This window comes from Onychostruthus taczanowskii, unplaced genomic scaffold, assembly GCF_017590055.1.
Source record: "Onychostruthus taczanowskii isolate IOZ18803 unplaced genomic scaffold, ASM1759005v1 scaffold52, whole genome shotgun sequence".
Classification (NCBI taxonomy): Eukaryota; Metazoa; Chordata; class Aves; order Passeriformes; family Passeridae; genus Onychostruthus; species Onychostruthus taczanowskii.
In genome coordinates, this window is record NW_024502791.1 from 5015686 (window position 1) to 5042333 (window position 26648).

Below are 26648 nucleotides of genomic sequence, written 5' to 3' on the forward strand. Positions count from 1 at the left end.
AAAATAACAAAAAGTTGTAAAAGGTCATGGAAATTTTAACAAAGCTTTGGATTTAAAAGTGCAGTTTTAATTCCTTATGATGTCAATAATTTCTTCTGTAATTACAGGTGATAGAGGAATAAAGATGGCTATCAGCTAAAGTTATTTAAAAAGCTAATTGTCTCCTGAAATCACACAAAGAAAACTGTTTTGCATATGGCAAAATCCTGGCATGTTCTTTAGCAGCCCTGTCATTTGTTCTGATATCCCAACGAGGTACCAGACTAATTTGGTTTTGGTATGCTTTTAGATGCAAAGACAAAAACAGCGGACCCAAACTTTGGTCTTTCATGTTGAGGCTGGATTTATTTTTTGTTTTACACCAATTGCTGCAGGATGTCCTAGGAGGCTGGGTGGAGAACAGCCCTGTTCCAGGGTTAATACTCCTCATCCAAGCTGCCCAGGTGAACAGGCCCAGTTATCCTGCCAGAAAGACTTTCTACTCAGTGCCTGGCCCCAGCAGGGTTCTTTGCATGATCCCAGGAAACCTTGATTCCCAGCCAAATTCTTCATCCCTTCTGCAGCTCTTTAACCTCCAACACTCATTGCATGTCCTTGTCCCTCAAGCAGGGATTCAGAAGTTTTTCCAGTCTTGGTATTGCCTTGCTACATAACCCACCACAAAATGGGGAGATCTCAGTTTTTGGGTCTACTCTCTTTCCTGAGGTTGGGTACAGCTTTTGCTGGGAACACCAATGCATTGCCATGCACATTCCATAGCTGGAATATTAGGACGATAGCTAAATATTTTTCCCTTCTGATTTTTTGGCTGTGTGATGACTAGGGATACACCATGTAGAAATGAGAAACTGTGGCCTGTAGGGAACTCTGTGCGTGACACATCTGTGTAAAAGCTCTCTTTGTCCCTCAGATTGTGTCTGTCTGTCTATCTATCTATCTATCTATCTATCTATCTATCTATCTATCTATCTATCTATCCATATATCCATATATCCATTTATCTATCTTTTATCTGACTGTATCAATGATCTGCATTTTCATTTCTCCTTAAGTATAGCATGACCAACAACCAGTAGAGGCCAATTACAGCAGACATTTGAAGACTGAGTGTCCTTGAATTAAACCTAAGACCAACCTGCAAAGAACTCTCAACTTATTTTGCAGAAGAAGTAAACTAAATGTGACAGGAACTCACAGGGGTAGAAAACTTTCAGTTGGTCTGGTGGGTATTAACCACCTCACTACCCCAGCATAATGAAACTCCATTAAGCAAAATGAAATTCTAGAAGCCCCTAGGATTATGTGAGCTGCCTTCTATAAAGCAGATTTGTATTCTCCCTCACTGGTGAAAGCCAGTGGAAAAACTACTCTCTGCTGCTAATGGAAATTATCAACCTCTCCTCCAAAGAAGCTTGTTTGTCAGGCTCCCTGAAAACAGGCCTCATTTCAAAAAGAATAAGGAAGTTAGAAAAGCCACATCCCACATGTCTCTATCTCCAGCCTGGCAAAATTGAGGAGTGGCAGGGAATGCAAAGCATGCGACATCTGCCATCATTCTTTGTAACTGGGATGACTTGGTCCTCAAGGAGCTATGATATTATTGAGGACCACGACATCCTGAAGTTCCTACTGTTTGGCTTTCTACAGCTTCAGAACAGCAGAGCCTGAGTTACAGAGTCACCACACCGGGAGTCATTGGCATTAGTGTGATTCCAATTTTAATTACTTAAAAAAAAAACAGTGATCCATGATAGACAACAGCCTTTCTAGCCTAAATTACATTTTTTCCCATCTTTTCAAAATATAAAGATATAATTTGGGATTGCAGAGGGGTGTAAAATGATGTCAGGCCCACAGAAGTCTGATGATGATTTGACATAGCCAGTACCATCCTAAGATAGCTTTTCTTTTAGAGAAATGGAGAGATTTAGAAAAATCTAGAGATTTAAATCTAGACATTTAGGAAAAGTCAGTGAATCAGATTATCCATGCCAAACTTCAATAATGTTATCTGGAAAAAAAGAAGTAATTAGCTAAGTACCAGACTCTTCTATTTATGAGGCTGGATAGAAGCAGATGTATTTGACATTTGTCTGGACAATTGATGTCAGCATACAAAATGCCTTATTTTAATCACCAGGAATGAAATTAATCCCATCTAGTTTAAGATGATTCAAAATAAAGTTGTGAGTTTAGCTAATCATCCAGACTCCTGTATTCTGTGGAGATTTACAGACATTCATGAAAGGTGATTCATTCCACCCTGGATATTCAGTAGCAGTTGGAATAATCACTCTTTAGAGGTGTCTGTCCTTTTCCCTTGGCTATAGCAGGAAGCTAAGTGCTAGTTTAGGCTAAATGATTAGCATTTAATTGGAAGGCAAGATTAATCCCAGTTCATTTTAAAAATTCCCTGGCTACAACAGGCTTAATCCTGTCCCATGATTTTGGTAACATACTTTACTATTGCCTAGAGGTGGAAATGAAGTGTGTTTGAAGCTATGGAACATGAAGACAGATTTCTGCCTAGTGCTAAATTACTGGAACCATATTAACCCTTTATCCCAACTTTCTCCTCGGTTCCAGTTTGCAGAGATGATTGGTTTGAAACCTGGATTTTACTTTTCAGTGGTGACAATTAGCTGGGTCTTGCAGAAATGCAAAGATAGCCAAGGCAAAGGTCCTAAGGGACATGAGCCTTTTTTCTTCGATTCCCTCACTCAGAGGCTTCATGTGAAGAAGGGTGAAGATTTTCCTGCTTTTTCAGAGCATAAGACTGAACCAGACATTAAAGCCATGACCTATCTTGTAGGATTTGGATAAATATTATCCTGGATTGAGACAGGACTTCAAAAATTATGAAACAGTGGGATCAGCCTGATCAAGAATATAATATGAAAATGGATGCATATCACTCCACCTTCTGCTTCTAGCCTTTTCTTCCTTTCACTCTTCCCTTTCATTTTTAGCACATACACAATTCCCAGAGTACTTTAATAATTCTGAATTCCCTCCCAAATTCTTCTTCCAGTGAGAATCCACTTTGAACATGATAATAAAATTAATTTTTCTGTAGTAGTACATTAAATTGCAATTGTGTAGCACTGAGTTTGGATCACAATCCTTCCTAATTTTCTTCTGCAAATCTGGTGCTTCCTACCATCATTATGCAGCAGCAAAAGAAGTGAATCACTGACCCTTCCTGGGGGAGAGTCATATAACACAGCTTCAGGTTTCTATTACTGAGTTTTATAACAGCAATAAGCTAAGAATTTACTGCTGACCTGATATGCAGGAACAAAATCTTGCCACTTAATAAAGCTATCAAACATTCTGGATTTTTCCCTTGTAAGAGATCAAAATTACAACAATACCCAAATGTCCCTGGCACTACCAGGTAGCATTTAATGCCATTATACTGAATCATATGGTTTGTCCATAGATTTTATAATCCTGGAAGATACTGTGTCTGGAGAGTGGTTTTATTGCAATTCAATACGTCCTAGATATTGCCATCAAAGATTAACCATCACTCTATCAACAGTGCTTGTTAGGGAAAAACACCTGGTGTCTGCACAGCAAAGGTTATTGTGTTTCCCTCGCACAGGAGAGGTTTTCAGTCTTAACAAGGGACTAGCTTCTTATAGCTGAGATTAAACCTGAGAATATGACAAGCAGAGCAAGGTGCTGCTCTGTTTATTGAATAATCTGGTGATTTAAACAGGAAGCTAAAAAGATAACTCTCCCCCCGATGTTTCTTTCATTTTCCCAAGAAATCATATGTATAATGCCAAGTTCTAAAATATTATTCTTCTAAAGATTTTTCCACTTCCGTTTTTTCAGGTTTACCTGTTTCTCCAAAACCAGCAATTTTTAATTTGTTTAAATCTTGGATTTTGTGTTTTCACATGCAGCTGAAACTAGATTAATTAAAAGTGGAATTAAGGTAAGACTTATTTTCCAAACCCATTATTCTGTTACATTAATCACCACAACAATTTCAATATAAAAACTCTCCTACTGAAACCTTCAAAACCACCTCCAACTGGCCCAGAGACACTGAAAAAAAAAAAAAAGGAAAAGAAAAAATAAATATTAGCTCTCCTCAATTTAAACAACTTCATGAAAATTGTGAGATTCATAGCAACTAGAACACATTTAAGAATGTTTATAATGTTCTAGTTGTTCATTTTTCAGGAATCATGGCTATCACATTCCTTTCTAGATTTTAGCATTAAGTTATCCTCAAACAAACTTTGAATAATTTGTGAACATTTTGAATGCATTTTTCTTTGGCATTTTCCATTTTTTTTTCAAGCACAAAAAAAAAATCTCTAAAAGTGACTGTGGAGTCTTGTTGCCAGGACACTTAAGAAAATGTGAGTTTTTTTGAAATCTGTTTTATGAAGACTTAGCTTGTGTTTGACTTACATTGATGGATAAGATGTTAATTGGTGGAAGTATGGATGAACATATGGATAGAGAAGACCCACAATTTGGGAATGTCTTCTGTAAGCCTGCCTCAGCTGGAAAGTGTATGGCTCTGCTAGCATGGGAGTTACATTGCAAAAATGCAAATGAAACTCACTGCTTCCACTTCGCCTGCTAACCTTGTACATTAACTTGGGAAAGTCTGGTGTTAACACAGCTCTACAGACTCCAGACCACAACTGGATTGGATATGGCCAGATTAAAAACTGGGCTTTAGCCAAGGTGGACAGAAGGAAAGGAGAACATAGTGATGGTGTAATGGGTCCTTGCCATGCCGACGCTCTCTGCTAACGCTGAAGGCAGCGCTGATGTCACCCGTGCTCATTCCACACGTGTACATGCCCCCCAGAGCAGGAGCCTGGGGGCTGCTGCTGCAGAGACAAGGGGCTGCTGCAGAAGAACCTTCCCTCAGGGTTCTTCAGGCTGTGAGCGGGTGGGACAGCCAGCCAGGGCTCTGGCTGCATCCTGAGCAGAGCGTGGGGTGCAGAAAGGTGCTTTGCCTTTCTCAGGCAGAGCGCCTGGTCCCCCAGTGAATGCAAATGCATCTCCTCCCCTGCAACGCTGCGTGTAGAGCAGAGCAGCACCAATCCTCTGTGCACCTCCAGCCACGGCAGTAAGAGAGAGCTGGAGTTAATAAATGACATGACAGAGATGGAGGAATCTATGCTTTCTGCTTTATACTTCTCTGTAGCCATGATATTTTATGAAAAATCCTTCGCTAGGATGAGAAATGTAAACAATTAACTATCTGATGGCAGTGGAATGTGGTCTGGACATTGTTTACCAACAGGTGCATCTGTGATTGGTGCATGTTGGTTGTTTCTAATTAATGGCCAATCACAGTCAGCTGGCTTGGACTCTCTGGGAGTCACGAGCCTTTGTTATCATTTCTTTCCATTCCTGTTCTTTCTAGCCTTCTGATGAATCCTTTTCTCACTATTCTTTTAGTATATAATTTCAATACAATATATATCATAATATAATAAATCAGCCTTCTGAAACATGGAGTCCAGATTCGCGTCTCCCCACACAAAGCATCGACCATACTTCTCCACCTACAATAAAAGCTGCCTGTTAGCTTCTTCTGTGTAAGTAAGAATAACTTCAGCCTTTTCTTTCTTTTTCCTTATGCATATTCTTTTCTGATTCTAAGATTCCCCATTTGCATCACTGTGCTATGCTAATTCCCAATGGTATGGGATTATTTTCACATGTTCTTTTTTTCTTCCTAGATTAAGCTAGTGATTCATTGTATCTAATAAAGGCCTTTTCTAAACTCAGACCAGTGTGAGAATCCCTTTTCTTTGCTCCCTGACTTTTAAAAACTTGAGAGAGCATCAGTAATTCAAATGCAAGTAGCAGTGCTGGGAATGGTTTCTGACTCACTGTAATTACTGGAGCAAAGGCAGTTAAATAGAGATACTGATAAGTCTGCTCCAAGGAGTATATAGCAAAGGGAAAAGATTTTCCTCCTGCTGCCTCCTATATGTGAAAATAACTGTATTCTAAAAGGACAGGAACGCAAGAAAGAAAAAAAAGGCCTTTTTTTGCTTTTTTCTTTTAGCCTGAGCTTCAAGATGATATGCTCAAGGGAGCCTCCCTAAAACAGGGAACCAAAGTTCAGATGTAGCGTAAAACTGAACAAGCAGAGATTCCATTAGAGATTAAAATGACAAAATTAAGGTCAATTAATTTAGGTCAAACAAGAAATGACCCAGTTGTTAACTACGGGCCATTTTCCATGTCTAGAGTATCTTGCCCGCTGCTCTGGAGAAGCCATGTCTCCCACAGATTCTGTGGCACATCTGCCAGTCCCTGTAGCTATCTCTTAAGATCTGGGTTTTCCCAAATGGCATTAGATGCCAATGCTTAGGCACCAGTCACATACACATGGGAATTTAAGTGTCTTAGTTTGGAACTGGACATCTCATAGAATATCTGTTTCCTCTTTCATCTCTCTGGAATCATGGGGTGACTTTTTTTGTGGTTTACATGGCATATAAAGCTGAAGAAAGCATTTAGCAGTTATTGGAAAATGAATCACACCATTTTTTTAGAATAACAGTCATCACTGTCAGCCCTTTATATGCCTTTTCTTGTAAAATAAATTGACAAGCACCTAGAAAATAACTTCAAAATGAGTGTAAGTTAATAGGCAATTGTCAAGAACAAATATATCTGAAATTGTGTTTCCTTCTACAGCAGGGTAACCAGAATCAGGAAGAGCCAAGAGGCAGTACTTGTTACACAGCTAGTTCTCAGTGAGGCTTCTGGCACTGTGACCTGTGGGCACTTTTACAAACAAACAAGGAAATGTTACCAGACTGAAACTACCGCAAGCAGGTATAGGAGCTGCTGGGAAAACTCTGCTCAGAGAGAAGCTGTCAGCAAGTACATTGTCACAACAGTGGCACTGATGGGTATTTGTCAGAGGAAGAGAAGGTTCGTCTCAGGCTTAACATTTTTCCATTAGCTCCCAGACACCTCAAAGTGTGGAACACAGGATATGTTTATTATACTTGCAGCTGATGCAGACTGTAAATTCACTGCAGTACAGGACTGAAAACAAACATGGTCCTGATGAGGTGGGATTAAATCCACACATGTTCCTGACAAGGCGAAGACAGAGTGGAGGTAGCTCTCCTGAATCCACAGGGGTTGCAATGGCTGTGAGGGGTATGTTATTCAACTTTGACGTGGTGTCATGAGAAAGGCAAGCACTATATTTGGGGTTGAAGACTTGAATGACTGTTTTTATCCTTTTGCTCCAAGCAGCTGATAAAATCTTGCACTGAATTTTGTATTCACTTTTGGACACTGCGCTTGTAGGAAAAGCAATGTAGGCTGAGTTGAAAAGAATCCATAGGGAAGCAATGCAAATGATGAGAAATCTCAAAAAACACAGCTTGTAGGAGAAGACTGAAAAAGACTAGGGACATTAAAGCTACAATAGAGAAAAAAATGCTTGGGAGGGGGGGTTGTGGAATCAGTCTTCAGGCAAAGCAAGGAAGGCATTGCCTGACTGCCTTGTTTGGGTGCTGGAGGTTCAGCACCAACTCTGACAAGAGCAAGGTTGCTATAACCAGCATTTCCAGCACTTGGGGCCTGGCCTAGCTCTTTTGGGAGAGCTGATGGGACATCAGAACAGGACTGCAATAACTGTAGGCTGAGAGTTTGCCTTGACTAAACTGACCATAAACATGCTAATTCAAGTAACAATTAACTATGTATCATGTCATGCCTCTGCCAGGAAAGAAGTGTACAGTTTATAAATCCTGTATCACTGTTGGCTTTTGTACTTTATATTTTTTTCTTTTTTTCAGTAATAAAAGGTGAAATTCAGTAATAAAAGGTGTGATTCTTGTAGAGTTAACTTGATGAGTAGTTCTGAGCAAGTTTAGATGGGTATCTCTGAAGCAAGGCTTTGGGAATGTGATGGAAAGTTGTCTTTCAGTTAAAAGGTTTTTCAAATACTGATAATTGGAATTTATGACTCAGAGATAATCCCAAAACTATGTTGATTCAGTAAGAAAAAAAAATCCTCTGAACTTCATTTCACTCATCTTTCCCACAGCACATTAATCCCAGTAAAATCCCTCTTTGTTCTCTGCTTACCTGTGCAACTTTGCAAATTTAGCTTTGCTGTTATTACCCCTGACTTCAATAGTTCTACACCACAAAATCATTTTGTTTCAGAATTGTTTCATTTCCTATGAAATTACGTGGAGGAGAAAGCTTCTTTGAGAAGGGGTGAATGGCTTTGTTTCAGGGAGTCACCTTGATCTAATGTGAAGGTGTCACACTGGTAGCCCTTCCCTTTGCCAGGAAGGCTGTTATCCTTGATTATAAAAAGTCAGAAATCCACCCATTGGTGGTCTGTTGTTTTTCCTCACTATAGCCTTCCCTGTTTTCCTCAAGGCTACCTCTGGGATAAATTTCTGGAAACCCGCCTCCAGCTGGGTATGCCCCGTGATCTCCCTTCAATGGGAATTTCTTAGCAAGGCTATGATTCAGTTATTTGTCTGTTGACAATTATCTTAAACTGAGATTAGATAAGGTTTAATTACCACTCTTGGTTTTGTTAAGATCTATTCTGCCCAGAATAAAATCACTACTGAAATTCACCGGTTTACTTTAGCAGAAATTAAGCAGTAGAGTAAACATTCTTTATTACAAAAATCAAGACACATTCATACAATCCAAAACTTGCTAATAAATTCCTATTTCTTATCATAGCCACAATTTCCTTAGCCCAGTAAAAGCAAATCACTGACAGATGGTGAAAGCACCATCTTTTATAACCCAAACAATCTAGATTACACATTCATTTCTATAGATCCCACAATACATCTGTAGTATCTTATTCCAATAACTAAACATCAGTTCATTTACATTTACATAAATTCCATATTTTAACACCATTCAGAGCACAATAACTTTACAAAGATTTTGTCAAGTTCCTTTTGAATTACAGTGACTGTGGTTACACTCACTAACTTTGACAGTGACACCTCACCAATGCCTTGGCAAAACTTCCTCATCCTCCAGCATCAAACACCTTCACCACCCTTCAGACACATTCCATTCCAGCAACTCAGCACAAAACCATCTGTATTTTAATCACTTAATCAGTGCCTGCTTCCATGTAAAAGACAAACCATCACTGCTTCTGCCACATCAGCCCACCAGGCTCCCAAACCAAGAGGCCTCAGTACCCATCAAGTTACACCATTTACCAAAAAACCTTGGCTTTTTCAACTAGAGACATAAAAAAGTGTCTCCACATTCATGGTGGTGGAAGTGCCCAAATTTTATGAGGAGATAGGACTACTTCCATGCTTCTATGGATTTGGAAATACCTAAGGATGTAAGGCCTTGCTTGCAGAAAAAAATTAAGATTGTAGGCAGATAGAAATTTAGGCACTAGAAACAGAGGAACATTTTTGTCCAAATAATTAAAATTAACAGAAGTAATGAATCATGTTGCCACAACCTGTGAAAATAAGTTACAGTTCAAAAGCTGTCCCCATTTCAATACTCATGAATGTTACAAATCCAACAGTAAGAAGACTCATTTTAGAGAAATTTTCCATATTGTGTTATTTTCTGTTCCCAGTTCCTTCTTTCTTGACCTGTATTTCAGTTCCGTTATTTTCTGATGCTGCTTCCAACTCCCAGACCCCCAAGCATTATGAACCACTGCAGTTTCACAAGCTATTCCCATATTCTCTGTGAATAGAAATCCTCACACTGGTCCCTCCAAAGCACACCAGGCTATCTCAGTCACCTTTCACCACGACTTTAAACCCACTAACACTCTCTGTGTCATGCCTTTTATAAAATATTTCCCTAGTTTGAGTGATTTTCTGACAGTTTTCCTTATTTGACCTTCCTGGATTGTTAATCCTTTCCCCAACAGAAAGTGCTTCCTGCAGAAACTCTCCCCTTTTGTTTGAGAATTCTTTTTCTATCAGCCTGAAGAGCATCAACAATCTTAACTTCAAGATTTCTTCAGCCTGAGTAATTTCCTTCCATTTTATGAACAAGCAGTTAACAATACTTTGCATGTGAATATTTTTTCAACTGTGCACTCTATTAACTTGAAGAATGAAGCATACCTCACCACAGCATCATTAGATAAATACTCATGCTGTTTAAAAATAGATAAAATGAAACCTCTGAAAGTGACCTATACAGTATAGAGAGGTGAGTCTAAGTTAAAACCATGGAAAAAGGCATATTTACATTCATCTACAGAATATTTTTTTCTTCTCATTTTCTGGAAGGCAACCATACAAAACAATCTACCATGAATATAAAAAAGCTTTCCAGTTATGCATCAGAGAACCAGCCCCATTTACTTTGCAGAAGGTTTTAAAAAATAATATAAAAAAACAAGTACTTTTGACCTCAGCATCCAATTTATATGTTAAAAGCCAGCACTTCTCAGCTATTTCTTATGCATTTCTTTTAACTTGTAACTGTTGGCTACTTCTCTGTTAGAAGACAGTTTTGCTGAGGAGCTCTTGGTTCCTTAACACAACCAAATCATTTGGCTCAGGAAATGCTATTAATGTGTAGCATTTTTCAGCATTGGATAAGCAAATAAATTTAGAATCTAAAATACTTGTGCACAGGATCAGTGCAATAGAATGCATGTGAGCACATAAAATCTCAAGCCAGTTTGTTTTGTAGTGAAATAAAAATTTATTTATTTGTGGATGCTGCCTGAATGGCCGTTTTACTGAAGCATTATTATAAATGTTTGAAAAAACAAGGGCTCAGTGGCTAGAACACTCCTTGTTGAGAGAGATTTAATATGACTTTGACCTACAATATTTCACCTGATTAATATTTAAGAGGCAAAGTATAGGCTTCACTGAGGCCAGTGAAAAATTGCCTTCGTACTTCAGTATAGTAAGGATTTTAAGACAGGAGCTCTCCATAAATTCCTGTATTGTATCCAAAGAAATGGATTCACTCTGTAATCACCACTATAAAAATGTCAATATACCATTTTCTAAATATATGGAGTGGTAGTCACTTGATCTGACTTTAGCTATCTAAAAGACAGATACCAAATACACTCTGGCTGCCTGTGACTCCTCATACGACCAATGGCGAAAGTTCAGGCGTGGAGAGATTCTTCCTGTTCTGAGTTAGGTGGCTAGAATACCTGGAATGAACATTTGCAGGTGCTATTTGTTTCCCATTCCTTATGGAAGATGCCTAGAAAACATGCTTATGCCTAGGTGATTAATACTTGCTCATTTAGACTGAAGTGTGATTAATTTCATGCACAAAACTTCTTCTCGAATCAGCAAGGTTTCTTTTTTCCTCTTGCCATCCCACAAAGTAAACTTCTTGATTTCTACAGACCTAACTGTTCATAAAAGAGTTGGCTGCATTTCTTCTTGTGCCAATTTTAACTTTTATTCAGAACTGTGACTCTCCTTTCCTGGGGTTATCCCAAATCATATATTTAAAAGTACAACCACTTTATTACCTCCATTCAGACAGTAATGGCTACACTGCCACATTTACATCTCCCCATATTACCTCAGCTCTTCCTTGGCTTTCCTTTAAGATAAGCCTTTACCTGATCCTTTGTTATTGAATATCATCTTTCTTTTAGACCAGAATTTTGCACTCTTCCAGATGAGCATCTATCAGACTCACTGCACTGTGGTAGCAATGCTTTCTGGTTTTACCTTCCTAGGTGTATTTCCCAGGGATGTTCTTTCTGCCTTTAACTTCCATTTCTCTCTTTCACTGTCAGAGTTCCAGTCATGATCAATCCTCCACATTGTTTCTGCTACTATCATAACAGTACTATTAATCTGCTACAGTTTTAATAGCAACAGATGAAAAATATGTCAGATATGTCAGTTGTAACAAATAAAAGTTTTGCACACAGAGGTTTTGTTGTATTTTCTTTAGTTTTTTTTGGTTTTTTTTTCTTTTTTAGTTTTTGCATTTTCTTCGCTCTGACAATGTAGATCAGTGGTATGAGCCTTCACGCAATGGAATCTGACCATTTTTTCTTCTAATTTGTGAAACTTTTAGGAGAATGAGAAGAAAAATTGTGGGAAAATGATTTTTCACTCTTCAGATGAAATGAGGGGCTGTCTGCCACAAGCACTGCCAAACCTGATATATAAGGAGGCAGCTTTCCATGCTTCCATGGAAACATGGAAAAATATATCCATCCTCCTTATGCCGACCTTCCTATGAGGATGAATGACAGTTAAAATTTTCCCTTTGATCCTTTTGGACATGCCTTTAGAAAATGTGCCATCCTCATAGCCTGTCCTGCAGCAGATTTCCCTTTCCTTTCCTGACTATGACAGAAGCTGGAGAAGCTACTTAAGGAATGTCTGGACCTTGTTACTGGAGCCAGTTCAGCCTCTCTTTCTATGGGGTGAGATTCTATCCCAGAGAAGCCTGCTTAAAACTTCATCATGTAATTCTGTTGCCACACAAGATGTGGCCATCCTGTGCCTTTACTGTTCCTGCCATGAGAAATGTCAGGGAAGAATTAGAGATGAAGACCTCTGGGACCTGGCTTGCTTCCCCTTCTGCTTGAGGGAAAGCCGGAATAAGTGGGATAGTGGGGACACTGGGGTCAGCTGTACCCATAGGCACCAACCAGACCCCCAGCATGATTTGCAGAGCTTTTGAATTCCAAAAATAGATAAAAGGTTGTCAGGACTTAGGGCTTCTCTGTGCATGAGAACCAGCACGAATACGGCTCCATGAAATATTTTCCTTTCCCTACACCAAGTAGCAGCTTTGTAGCTGATTGATCACTTTTTTTTTTTTTTTTTTTTTTTTTTTTTTTTTTTTTTAATGCTACATGTTTCTACTGGCACAGTTAAACACACATGAAAGCATTCATAACTTGATGAGTAACTGCCAGCCTTAAAACTGGCTAATGGCTTATGCAGACTTCAAGATTATTGAGAATGCTGTGCTTGTTCATATGAAATTTCTTCATCCTGAGAGATTTCCAAGTAACACTAATATGGAGCGGTGACTTCATAAAAATGGAAAGACAAATCATTCCTGTTTCATCCCTCGTATGGAAGGAAGTAGGAAAATATGAATTATTGATAGTGAATAAATAACTTTTTTCTTCTCTTTTTGTGTATGCAATTCAAAGGTTTATCCTAATTTCCTCAATTTTTACATCTTTTAGAATTTACAGCATAACTCAGGGCACTTTCTTATATAATAAACCCTGTTTGTCTAAATAATGTAGTAATTCTATTACTACATTGTTAGAAGAGAAACAGTATTATTCTATTCTGAACTCAATTTGTACCTGTTCTGGATTCTAAATTGTTCCTCATCCCACTTTCTACCATAATCTGCTGACATTATATCAGCAATGTTTGTTTTAAAAAGATATTTGTTTGACTAAAACCTAATATGTAAAAAAGCCCACCAACTTTAAGAAATGTTCAAGGAGCATGTGGATGTAAACTGATGGAAAAATTGAGACAGAGGCCACAGCCTAGAAGAAATTAAAAGGATATGTGACTAATGTATAGAGGAACAAATCTCCACTTGCTAATTTCTAATTCTGGGTTGTGTGCGCCACTAGTTGTAATTATTAATGCAACAGAGGCTTTTCACATCTTCCTATACCTTCAAATCTGGATGAATCTATTTCATCCTCTGGCCATCACTACTACTTGCATAAACAAGATGACAGAAATATAGATCAGACAATCCTCTTCTGGTGGGAGATGTTCTCACTATGTTGGCACCACCTTCACCCCTGCCACACGGAGGACTTTTTGCTATTCCATAAGGGAATAGAATCCCAATAGAATAAGGGATTGGAATCTATGCTTCCCAAGAGAGACACATACTTCTTGGCTATGAACTACTGTTAGTGAAGACACACAATTTAATAACAAAAAAAGAAAAAAGAAAAGAACTCCCAACTCCCCAAGGTGACATTAATGAGATTGGGTATATGTATTACTGCTATTAAAGGGAGCTGGTTCCAGGGTTATCCTAAAATAATCTATTGTCTCTCTGCTTGTGCTTCTTAATCAGGTCTCCTAGTGCTGTTTTAATTAGAGAGAAATGCTATTAAGCCCAGAATAATGAAACCAAATAATTCAGTAATTGTAGAAGAGTGACAGGTTTATCTGCATTCCTTCTTTAAATTATGCTTCAAAAATATTCTCAACATTCAAGTTGCCATATTGCATTAGTATTTTGACTTCTCATTTCATTTCTTGTGCACATCCTGAAAATGGTAACTTTTAAGAAAACAAAAAAATAAAGCCAACTTTTTGAAACACACACTTCTTGTCTCTCTAATATTTAAAAATTGAAAATGAGACTGAAAACAGAAAGAAAGTTGAAGGAATAGAATAATATCAGAGAAACATTTTCAAGTGGAATTGTTTTCTAAGTAAAATAAAAATGAGGGTGAAGTAAAAAATTGCTAATGAAAACTTTTCCCATCCTGTCATGTAGCAGTTAGCTGTCCTTTGTTACCTTTCAATGATCTAAATAGCTATAGCTGTTTTTTTCCTCTTCAATGACTACATAAAACACAAAGTTTCCATTTGCTGCCTTTTAAAGGCTTGATTATAAACTCTTGTAAGGGTTCATAATTTTCAGGAATACTCCTAATTACTCTCTGTCCATGTGTATTAACAAGAAATGAGGTGCTATTCCTTAAGAGGAAATATCTCCATGAATTCAAATAACTATATAAATTAGGACAGTTAAAGGAAGCAGACTTCTAAACTTTTTAGCTAGTATCCCTTTTTAAATGGAAGTCCAAGAACAATAGTCTTATTCTAGAGCATTATATAATAACTTGTGTATCTCAAGATTTTATAAAAGTAACACAGCACCTGCTAAGAGAATTGTTCCCACACTTGGAGGAAACAGCAAAGCATTGCCTGAACAATTCACCCAAGAAGAATGTTACTGAGCCATACATTTTAAAGGAACCAGACATTTTAAAACACACCTGTGCTGGCCTAGGGAAACAGCTCATGAGAAACTGCAGTTTTGCTAGCAGCTAAAGTGCTTTCTCCAAAGACATGATTTACTGGGAAGTCTGAGCCGTTCTCACAGGGGCTCCTGCTTCACTTGGGTCTGACTCTTTGGAAAGTGAAGATTCATGGGCTTGTACCTACCTCTGTGTAAATCAGGACTATCTCCTTTGAAGTCAGCAGATGTAAAAATCTGGGTGAATAAAGAAGGATCAAGGCCTGGGGCTGTCATCCCTGCCCTGCTGCTTTTATTCAGGTTAGGCTTTCAAATATGTTATTGCAATATTATTTTTCCTGTCATTTGGGAATGTGGGTTGAGGCTGAGCTGGAACAAAAGGATGAATAGGTGCAGGCTTGCTTTGCAGAGCTGCAGCATGGTGCCAAGGAAGGCAGTGGTGGCAGGTTTTCAGCTGCCCTATCACTCTGAGTGATCTCTCAGCACTGCTCCAGAACTCCCTCTTTTGCTACTCCATTCCTCTTTCAGGCAGCAGTAATAATGCCACTGTTATCACACTGTAGTAGAAGAGTTCACGACTTCCTAATATATTGTTGCACTTCTAAACCAGAGCTGCCTCATCAGTGATGGTTTTCTAGCCCATATCTTTCCTATATCACCCTTGTGCAATATACGTCCCTCACCTTTAACTGGTAGCATGCTTTGTACTGGAGTTCCTTACTCAAAGCAGGATGAATCCCACCTGGGAAAGTTACACATTTGGTTAATATCTTAAGCATCAGTCCTCATGTTGGAGGTGAGGTTGTAGAGGTTATGATTACAGCTGAAGTGTTCAGCGATCTGCCAGAGGCACATGATATGGCAGGGTTTGCTAAAATTAGTAACATGATGAATGATTGTATTATTTACAGTCTCATTAACTGGGCCTGCACTTGAATCAGAAAACCAATTAACTTGCTAAAATTAGTAACATGATGAACATTAGTAACATGATTGTATTATTTACAGTCTCATTAACTGGGCCTGCACTTGAATCAGAAAACCAATTAAAAAAATTAAAGAAACAGAATATTCCACTCAAAGAGTGGAGTTAATGCAAAAGCCGACCTCAGAAGAAAACACTTGCACCTGCACTGTTCAACTCCCACATGAATGACAATTTAATCTGTTCTGGCACAGAGATTTGATTTATGTACATAGACGCCCTAAACGTCACAGTCCAAACCAAGAGTCTAGCCCGCACTGAAAGCATTGTTAACATCATTGCTCTTTAGTCTCAAGTTTTTACTATATTGAGTACTAAATGAATAGTTAAAATGTAAAGAGGGTTTCTTTTATTTCAGAAAGCATATTAAATACAAATAGCTCAACATCAGCACTCGGAAGTGAGTGGGATTTTCCTCAATGTGGAGAAGACAAAAACATTGTGCTCATTTCTATATGGGTAAGCAACTCAGTAAGACAGGAAAATACTGCATTTTACATCCCTCTGTCTCAAGACACACTTCCACTATTGCGAAGAGCAGAATGTGAAAATACATCAGAAATGGTGTAACAGTTAAACTCCCAGCACATCACTCCATACAACTTGTGCATGTTTTTGTTTATCAGCAGCTTCCCAAAGCTGCCCACTGAAGGCCTTCAGGCCAGGTGTGCCCTGGCCAGTGACTCAGGTTCTGCTGTGCATGTCCTGTGTGGGACAGCTCTTCACTCCTCAACCACAAACTAAAACAGCATTTCCAAATGAGATGAATACCCTCAGTTTTGGTAACACAGATGAGAGCCACTAGCAATGCTCACTTTGTTTTGTTTCACAGGCTTATCTGAAAATTGTGCTGCTGCAGCTAAAAGCAGAATCTGCTAACTACTAGATATCTGTTTTAGAGGAACAATTAAAAAGAAATATTTACTGTATTATTGAATAATATTTTAATGGAATCTCCCACAGTTCTTCATGGTGCTATAAAGGCTGGCCATCTCAAAATGAACTGGTTAATGAGCTGACATTTTAATTTGTGCTCTCAATAGTGTCCTGTTGCGTTTTCTAATGTGTAAAGAATATAGTGTTTGCAATTAAGACACAGAACTAAAACAGATGATGCACACTGGTGTTTAGTGACCTACTATTGCTAAAATAATGAAAAATGTGTTTTCACCTGTACTCAGAGATTTCCTGCTTTTCACAATGTACCCAGACCAGAGAGACTTTTATGCTTCCTACCTTTGGGACCCTCTGCTAACTGAGAGTCTCTTTGTTGAGCAAGTGAAAAATGGGATACCCAGAACTCATAAAAAATAAACTAATGGCAGAAAAAGCAGCAACTTGGTTGCTCTCTGAAAGCCAACAATAGGAAAATACAGTAGACAGGAGACAGTCTACTAAATAATTTACGACATATAGCCCATTTCAGAACTATTTTTTTTTCCTTATTAGGTGTGCATTAACACATAAAAGTCAAACACATGGAAAATCTTATCTGGTCTCAGAGAAAAATAGTCCCCCACCCTTCCATTTCCTCAATCTCAACACTACTCTGAGCTGCTACTGTCTTCTAAAGAGATTGTGTTATTGTTTGCTCTAATTCTGCTGAACCCCAAATTGGGTTTTAAGTACACTTTTGAAACAATCATACCAACACAGGCTTTATCTACCACTTTCATTGCTTGCATCTCAGCAGATTATTCCTCAAAAATCTGCATTTGTTAAACATAGCATTATACAATGTTACCTCATTCCTAGTCACAAAACTTTCAAATAAAGGGAAAAATCCTCATCTAAGACTGCATGCTACATTAAAGTACCATATTTTATTTTTATACAAGGATTACTTGTTCCCCCGGATTTCAATTCATTACTATGGACCATGCAAAATGCCACAGACCACAGAAGCTACATTTTCAAATGGAAGTTTTTATTGATTAATCAGGCATTGAATCACGTATTGTAAAATAAACAGATTTTGTTTGTTAAAAAATGTCCAGAAGAATACTATTCATAGCAAACTTGTTTCCTCATTGTCATACAGAATACGAAATTTTCCAAGAAACAAGGAAAAAAGGAACACCTGACTAATTGCTGTCACTTTGTATGTGTATATACATATTACATATGTATATGTGTGTGTATACACAAATTACACACTATATTTGTGCATATGCTGGTGTGTGTATACCCATACATATGTGTACATATATACACAAACATATATGCACAAAGAGTACTGACTGAGTTAATAGGACATTGGAGAAATGTGGCTTAGCTCCAAATGAAGTATTCTGTGTTAAAATAAAGATGATACAGCAAGGTCTGTAGATGAAAGACCATCCTTTTTCCATTGGCCAAAACCACAATCTGTCTTTAGACTCATGCTCTATCTTTACAATGAAAATATGTGAAATCATTTGGGACCACTCCAAATTCATGGTATTATTTCCATCCAGCTCAATGTCTGCCAACATTGTATAATCAAACACTGAGCAGTGTTTTCAGTTTATCCACTACTGAAATCAGCTTCTAGATCTAATATTTCTTGCAGAAGAGAAGATACGCAGCCTTGCTATATGTACTTTGGTAATTCACTCTTTTAGGCAGAAACTTGGCAATAACCCTAGAATAAAAGTCCTTTCTTCATGCATCCTTTTAGCACTGCTTTGCATCAGACATCTTCTGTCAACTCATGTAAAAAATTTTCATACCATCTCAGCTAGCTCCCAAACATTCCAGGTCAGATCATGTGGGCATTGTATATCAGACTGTACCAGTAGCATTGTACTCAGTCTTAAAATGTGATGCTTGGGGACTGATTTACTTTTTCATTTTTGAGGGTGTACATTTCTTGATTATTAATGACGCTTTAATAGACAAGGTTCACTATATGTACATACTTTGCCTTTTTATGTCTACTTGGGAAAGACCAGTGGCTCCTACCTGTGAAATATGGGATGTTGCCCAGCTGAAAGCATGGTATCAGCAATGTACTGCCAGATTTTTCTCCATTTAATTCAGCAGTTAGCAGGGCATGTAAAGGGAAATCAAAGATACATGAAAGGGCATTCATTTTCTATTAAAAAAAACCCCAAACAAACAAATAGGCATGTACGTATTCTCCTCATCTTGTTCATAAATTTTTGATATAATCACAAGGCAAACTGTAGTAGAGCTTTGCACCTGGAGAATCAGTATTTAAAGAATCTGAAGCTGAGCTTGGGACCATTTTATTTTGGACCCAATAGTGAACAAAGTGCATTAAGGCATCTTTGTCAAAAGACACCTAAAGCATGGTTATAAATTACTGAGCAAATCTTTAAAGCTGATATTCAGTTTATCTTTTCTCTACACAGCCAGATATTCACCACTTGCATAGTAACAACAAAACACTGTAAGAAAACCATTCTTTTAAAGTTGTCATATGCCTCAATCATCTCCCAAAATGATCATTTATACATAAGTATTGCAATAATTACAAAAAGCTTTTATCTGTAAAGGGAAAGAGAAAAAAAATGCACCTGATTCAGCTCTGAGATAAAGTACATAGAACCTCTATTGCCTTCACTGAAGCTCTTCTACCAGCACCAGGATGAACATAGGGTCTCCCTATGCAGATTTCTACTGCTGCTAAAAGCTTACCCTTTACTTTTCATTCACAAAGTGAACTGTGCTTTCCCAAACAACCTGGGACAATGATAACTATGAGCAAACTCCAGCTGCAGTGTTTCTCCATACAGCACATGCAAAACAGATTTCCTTGCTTTGTTATAGACACTACACAGTGTATGACAATGAAACATTTGTATTTAATTTAAAACCAATGGTAAAGTGGCGCATGTCTCACTTCCGAGTTGTTGGCTGGGCTTGCTAAGTTGAACCTTGTAAAATCAGCAATAAGCATTCACATGTCTGCCATCAGAACCGTGACATTTTCTATTACAATCAATCCTTAAATGATGCCGTGCTTTATGAAATTAGTCTACAGTCAGACCTTGCGTTGGCTGTTCTCCTCCAGTGCTGCTGATTCTCAGAGATGGTATTGGTCTTCCACATTCTCAGTGATTCTATAATGTTTCCCAAAGACGAAAGTGAAGCACTGTAGATGGGAATATTGCCATCAATAAAATAAATCACCAGATGATTTATCCACTCACATTTCTAGGACATACTCCACATGTTTTTTGTGAACAGAGAGAGCATTGCCCTGCAAACAGAAGTAAATTAAATTTTATTCTTTTGCTGTGTTGGCGAGCTCCACTTCCTCGCTTGCTTATTTTTTTTTTTTCGTCTGCACATTCCCATGTGCAAAGTAGAATTGAGAGTTCTCACACTCAACAAGGCTGGTAATGAGACCACTAATGTTGGTATAAGTAAAACCTGCAGTATACTGACTTGTCCACTATGCAGTTTTCATCTTTCCAATTTTCTTCTATTATCCACTGTAAAATAAAATTATTCAAAAGGCTGATGAAACTTAATTAGCAGGACCACCAATGTGCAAAACTCCCCCCCCCCAAAAAACCAAGAAGTCATTTCCCAGATGTCCATGCTAGGCTTTCACTTTTCTCTTTTTTTTTTTCCATTTTTATAAATAATTTATAAATCTTCCTGTAAGAGATGAAATACAAAACCAACCAAACAAAACCAACTGAAAAAAAAAAGTTTTAAGGTATTATTAAAGCCACTTCTTGTCCTTCAGTACAAAATACACAGGAAGAGGGTTTCTCTCCTTGTCAGTTGTGCCCAAATTTGGCAGCATTGTCTGGGATGCCACATGGATCCGCCAGCTCCGGGTAAGCTCCTGGTGGCCCCGCCTGGCCGCCCTGGGAAGATGTGCTGTCCTACCTTTTGGCTTTTAGCAGTCACGCCAGCTGCTCGGAGGAGTCTAGGTGGTCGGGGATAGGCAAGCCAGTTATAATGGTCAAACATTTATTCCACACCGTGAACGTGGGGCACACTGGCTGGCCAAATGTAATGTCAAAAGTGTAAAGGTGTAGGGAGTTCAAAGCATCATAAAAGGCAAGGGAACCGTTGTCATAGTCCAGCAAAATCCCGACCCGCCGGAGGTGAGGCGCGGGCTCGATGGGGATTTCTTTGCTATTGTGCCGCACCACCCATGTGTTATTGCAGCGGCAAAGCACCCAGGAGGCAGAATTCTTTCCAATCCACTCGTGCTTCGGTGCTGACTTGTAGGAAATACCAATAGCATACCTGCAAAACGAAAGAACACCTCAAGGAAACAAGTGCTTCCTGCCATTTTGTCTCTCAGTGAAGTCAAGTGTTAGCCCAGAGGACTCGCTGGAATGCCCCCATCTCTTACTGCTATGAGTTAAGCTCTAATTAAACAATGTTTCACCACAACATCTGCACAGGCCTAATTAATGCTTTTCTCTGTCTCTCTTTTGGGTCTGAGAGGTCAGGGAAACTCATAGTGTTATTTCTGGTTTGGCAGCTACAGCAATTTTTTTGAGGGCTTCCCTCTGGTATTGAAAAGGAAGACTGTTGAATACCCAGCAGCTCAGGGTTTAAATCACTGGACCTCAAATTTCCATTTCCAGCAGATGGATACAGAGGAATTCATTGATTTTAAAATACACTGCTATCTGTCAGCTAATCTGATCTCTCCTTGCTCCTTTAATACGTGGCCCTGAAGAAGGAATGCAAGAGTAAACATCAAAGGACACATTAAACATCTCCCCCCCACCCTCATTTTGCCATTTTCAAATATGTTTTGCCAGATGTTGGTGTGGTTTTCAGATTCAAATGAACATTTTTGAGACTGGGTTTCAGGCCAAGTTAAGCAACCGTAGGTGAAGACATTTGCTCTGCAAACCATAATTTATGGCAAGATGTGCAGAGCAGAAGGATTGTGAAAATATTCTCATTAAAGGATACTGAGGAAAAATACCTGATTTGTCATATATAACAGAAATGTAAAAGTTCCTCACGTTCTAGAGACACTGCAGTATTTGTTCAACCAACAGAGATTAATCTGCCATAAAACTTTTTTCCCCATTCCTTAGGACTGGCACAGACAAACAGCATTTTGCTTCTTTGAGACAGTGGGAAATACCTGAAGACCCCACTGATTTTCCACTCCATTAACTTTCGTCATGGTGTCTTTGAATACCAAAGGATAACATCTCTTCCATTGACTAAAGGCCCTCTGAAATACACCTCTGTGTGACACAGAGGATCATTCAGAAGTGAAGGAAAGCAGTCTTCTGTTTCCTGCCCCTTGCTTCATTCCCCAGGGCACAGACCTACAGCTCTGCTGCTTCAAGTCCCCTTCCCAAAAGCAAATCTGACCTCTGCCCCTGTTAAACTGGATCATCAAGTTGTCCTCAGTTTTATTTTTTTCATCATGAAGGACAGAAAATCTTTCACATTCAGTAGAGAAATGATCACATTTACAAAGTTATCCCTGTGTAAACAAGATGAAAGTTTTTGATCCCTCAAATTAAAAAAAATCTTAATAAATACTGTATGTGGGTTCAAAAAAACAACCAACCCCAGCTGTGGAGTAAAAGTCCTGTGAAGGCTGCTAAATACAAAGATGCATAATCTGACAGATTTATTTCTGGAGTCCAAAAGTGCTGGACATTGGGAAACTCATCTGACAAACTATTTGAAAATACATGCTTGGCCGGCTCATATACTGCTCCTGATGTTTCTGCTACTGGTCTCTGTCAGAGAAACTGTGCCAGCACCTGTGTGGTGGGAACTAGTGATTCTTTTCACATATATTTTTATATACGTACCATGTGCTCCCGCTTATAACCACTTCCCAGTAGTGCCGCCCGCTGTCGATGAACACGTTGCCAGCTACTCCGTAGCTCCCTTGGCTCGTGAATCGCTCTGGTGTGTGACTCTTTTTGGATGATGTTTCATCCCGTTCCACTGTCAAGTTATCATGAGACACTTTCAATTTTCTATGAGCAGATTTGGGGTCCAGTTTAAATGGCTGACCTAGAGATGCAGAGATGAGAGGAGAATGGTTTGGCTTTGATTTTTAGAAGGAGAGTGGGTTAGCAAGCCTCTAAGAAGCCCACAGGATTACATAACCATATTAATATCCTCCTCTCAAGCATTCTCGAGACAGACTAACCTATCCTGCTCCCTGCAATAGCTAGTTTCTATTGCATTGTCAGTTTACTGTCAACTTCATTGTGCACTAACTTCCCCGTGTCGCTAATCCCTGGAAAGAGCCCTGCATAATCATCATGTCAATTATCTCTGACCTAGAGGTAACCAGAATACTCTAATTCTTGCATGTAATTGAAACCAATATACATGCTAATAAAGGTCTGAGGGTTGCTTTTTTCACAGCATATTAGATTTAGAATATCTTGTGTTCTATTAATTCTCTAGGGGTAAAGCTCCATAATAACATCTTCATCATTCCTACAAAAAGTATGTTTTCAAATCCCACAAAATGAGTTTGAAAATAAGAAGAACTAGACTTGTCTCTTTGTTCAATGACAGCTTTATTTGTAACAAGCACAGTCAACAATTCAGGATTGTTTTGGAAGGATGCCCATGTGGTGCTGGATACTGTGCATTAACAGGAAGGAAGTGAACTGTAACTTGGTCCAAATAATATGGTGCAATAACTTTACTCAGGCTGTTGCTCTTGGCAAGTATCTTCGCCTGTAGCACAAGGTTTGTAGACAATAACAGGAAGCTTTTTGGTAAACCAAACCTTGTAGATATATAACGCCCACAACAATTCTGACAGGCTTGCTTATTGTGTCAGAAAGCTGAATGATCATTTACCTCCACCAAGAGACAACTAGAAAAGTACAACTCCACAAGTGGTCCAGCAAAGCACTTTTCTCTTCTTACTGTCTTTCATACCAAGGGGAAAACATGTAATCAGAAGATTTGATGGCACACACAGAAAATTTAAATTAGATCTTTCATGAAGCCTGTGTGAGGCACTGGCACATGTACTTAAAATAAGATGTGGACTGTTCAGGGCTATCTACTTTTGCAATGTGCATGTAGCTGTGTATTATGACCAAACATAGAATAAACCTATTGTAAAGTATTTGGGGATTATTTCTTACTACCTGACAGCTGTAACATAACCTCCTGCCTGCCTTTCCAGCTGCTTAGTAGCCTTTGTGTGCTGGAGCAGTACCTGAATGATGTCTCTGTACTAAATTGTGTCTGGTCACATCACACAAGTTAATAAAAAACAGGAGGAAATCAGAAAGGTGTACATGCCGTTCTCTTCAGATTCCTTCTTGCAGCACTCACTATCACTCTCCCCTACAATAAGCAGGTTTCAAAAGATGCACAAATCCCAGTGTTTTCTTTCCAGCCCTCAGAACTGCCCGTGATGACTACATGACTGAAGGATTAGCTTGGGCAAGAGGAAAAAACAGCTGAAAACTAGTCTTAAATTTGCTGTTCTACATCTGCTAATAATTTGAGTAACCACTGTTTTTTGAAGTGGGATCTCTGACTAGTCTATCACCTTGCTGAACTCCATAAAAAAAATGAGGGGGTTGAAGCTAAGTTTTCCAATGTCCTCAAAAAGAGATAATTTTGGAGGATAAAATTACACTAGCTATTATCCTATGAACACCACACAAAAATAAAATGTTTTACTGCAAACATAAGAAAAGGTTTTGCTTTGTAGAGGAAAAAGAATAAAGAGGATATTAAAACAAAACCACAAAAGGCTATTTTCAACCATTTCACATATGATGTCTTCATTCCTATATGATATTTCCTGTGGACTACAGATATATCTCTCAAAAAAAACCCCCAACATATTTTCTACACTACAGAAGACTAAGGCAATCTTGAATTATGTTAAATAAGTAGTTCTAATTTTAGAAAGCACTTTAAAAGAGTTGAACTTCTCTGTCCTCTTGTATTTCCCAAAGACCAAACCTAAAATGGAAGGCCAGAAAGGAGAAGACTCCGTGCATCCTGATTTTGTGTTACTCACTGTTTGTCTTGAGCTTGCCAGGCTCGCTGCTGCGGCTGCCAGCCTGATTAATGGCCTTGACAATGAAGATGTACTTCGTGCCGCTCTGTAACCCATGCACCGTGTAGTGGTTTTGTTTGATATTAGGAACAATCATCCAGCTGTCGGCTGAGTTGCATAAACCTGCAATTTTGAACAGAGCACATCAGTCATAGCACACGAAACACACAGAGGGACATTTAGAGCATTCCCAGGCACCCAACAACCAACATGAACTTTGCATCTGTACCTTCTAAAGTGTTGTTACGTTTACTGAGCCACTACTTAAAGCCACTAATTCATTTTATCAACCTTCAGCCAAGGTACCTTTTAAATTCTTGCAATGTGAAGTGAACCTTAAAAAGTGGGCATTTAAGAAATGGCTCAGTGGAGACACTAGCAGTCTGAGATTTTTCATATCCCAGCACAAGGCATTCTTTATTGCTTAAGAACTGGAGGATTATGGAGATCCCATCAATCTACTGTTTGGATTAATGAACTCAGTTTAAACCTCAGAAAACGAACGTGAGCAGTAAAGCCAGGAGGGCTGGGGAGGCACCTTTGCTGACAGTCCCCAGGTATGCATTCTTCAGAATCTGAAGCAAATCATGGAGGCCAAACAGGGTAGAGTATGGGCTTCAGGGAAACCCTTGGCTCTTGCGCTTCAGACTTTGCCAGAAAGTAATCTAAGCCAGTAAATTTAATGGATGCAACTTTTTGATTTATGTTCTGATGCTGAGATGCCAGCTGGGAAAGAGCTGGAAAATCTTCCATTTATAAACCTTTTTGGTTTATATTTGGTTTACATTTGATGCCTACCACAGAAGTATAACACACAGGAAGTAAGTAAAATAAGGCACTACCAATATCATAAACAAATCAGGAAAATACCCTATTAAAATGAACTTTTAATCTTTGTAAGTTTTTCCTACTGTGATATAAATGCAATAGTAGTCAATCACCCATACATACAGTTCCATCACTGTACATTTGGAACAGCTCCTGGTCTAATGGATTCCCCAACCTCTTATTGTAGATGTTTACATAAAGAAAAAATTTAACATTTATGAAGAGTATATCTATTCACAACATTTTACATGGTTTTACAGCCAGAAACAGATAGATGCAAGTGGAAGTGTATGCATGTGTGCGCATATGTAAGGTTGGAAAATGGAACAGAGAAAGGCTGACAGACTTCTTGGCCTCTGTCTTTACTGGGCATAGAACACATTATGGAAGCTGTTGTTATGCAGCTTGTTTGCAGACAGCTTTCAGCTTTTAATGAATGTTCTAACAGCAAACCACTCATGAAGACAATCTTTTAGAACTCAGTAGTAATTCAGCTCTACATATCAGACAATACCAAAACTTTATGTAAAATAAAATGTAAAAGCTACTGGTTACAAAACTTGAAAGAAACAGATCTGTGATACAGGTTTGCAGACTCAAAGACAATTCATGGCCACACTGTGAGATTCCTTTCTAATGTGATGTACACTTTTCATAACAAAAGGTCATTAGAAACAGAATTTAAATTCCAGATTTCAATCAAAGTGATTATGATGTTTCTGTCTCAAAATTTTTTTACATTACAAAGTATTTTTGAGAGGCATGCAGAACAGAGATTCATCCTGCTCTGCAAATCGGGAATTGTGGCACAGTTTCAGGTGGGATTCATACTATCTTGCCACCTGATGAAGAGCTACA

The 26648-nt window shown here is 38.6% G+C and overlaps 1 protein-coding gene across 3 annotated transcripts in view; it reads right to left on the minus strand.

Annotated features, from left to right (window-relative positions):
* Nucleotides 1-16816: 16816 nt before the first annotated feature.
* MID1 (midline 1) overlaps nt 16817-26648 on the minus strand; it is a 107459-nt gene continuing 97627 nt past the window's right edge. For 2 of the 3 annotated variants that reach the window (XM_041416537.1, XM_041416539.1), the window contains exons 8-10: nt 24924-25085; nt 22723-22930; nt 16817-21172 (exon numbers count right to left, since the gene is read on the minus strand). In XM_041416537.1, the coding sequence (XP_041272471.1) occupies nt 20824-21172; nt 22723-22930; nt 24924-25085 (719 nt within the window). In that variant the 3' untranslated portion in view covers nt 16817-20823. The remainder of the gene's footprint in view (nt 21173-22722; nt 22931-24923; nt 25086-26648) is intronic. The other variant, XM_041416540.1, reaches the window with a different exon arrangement.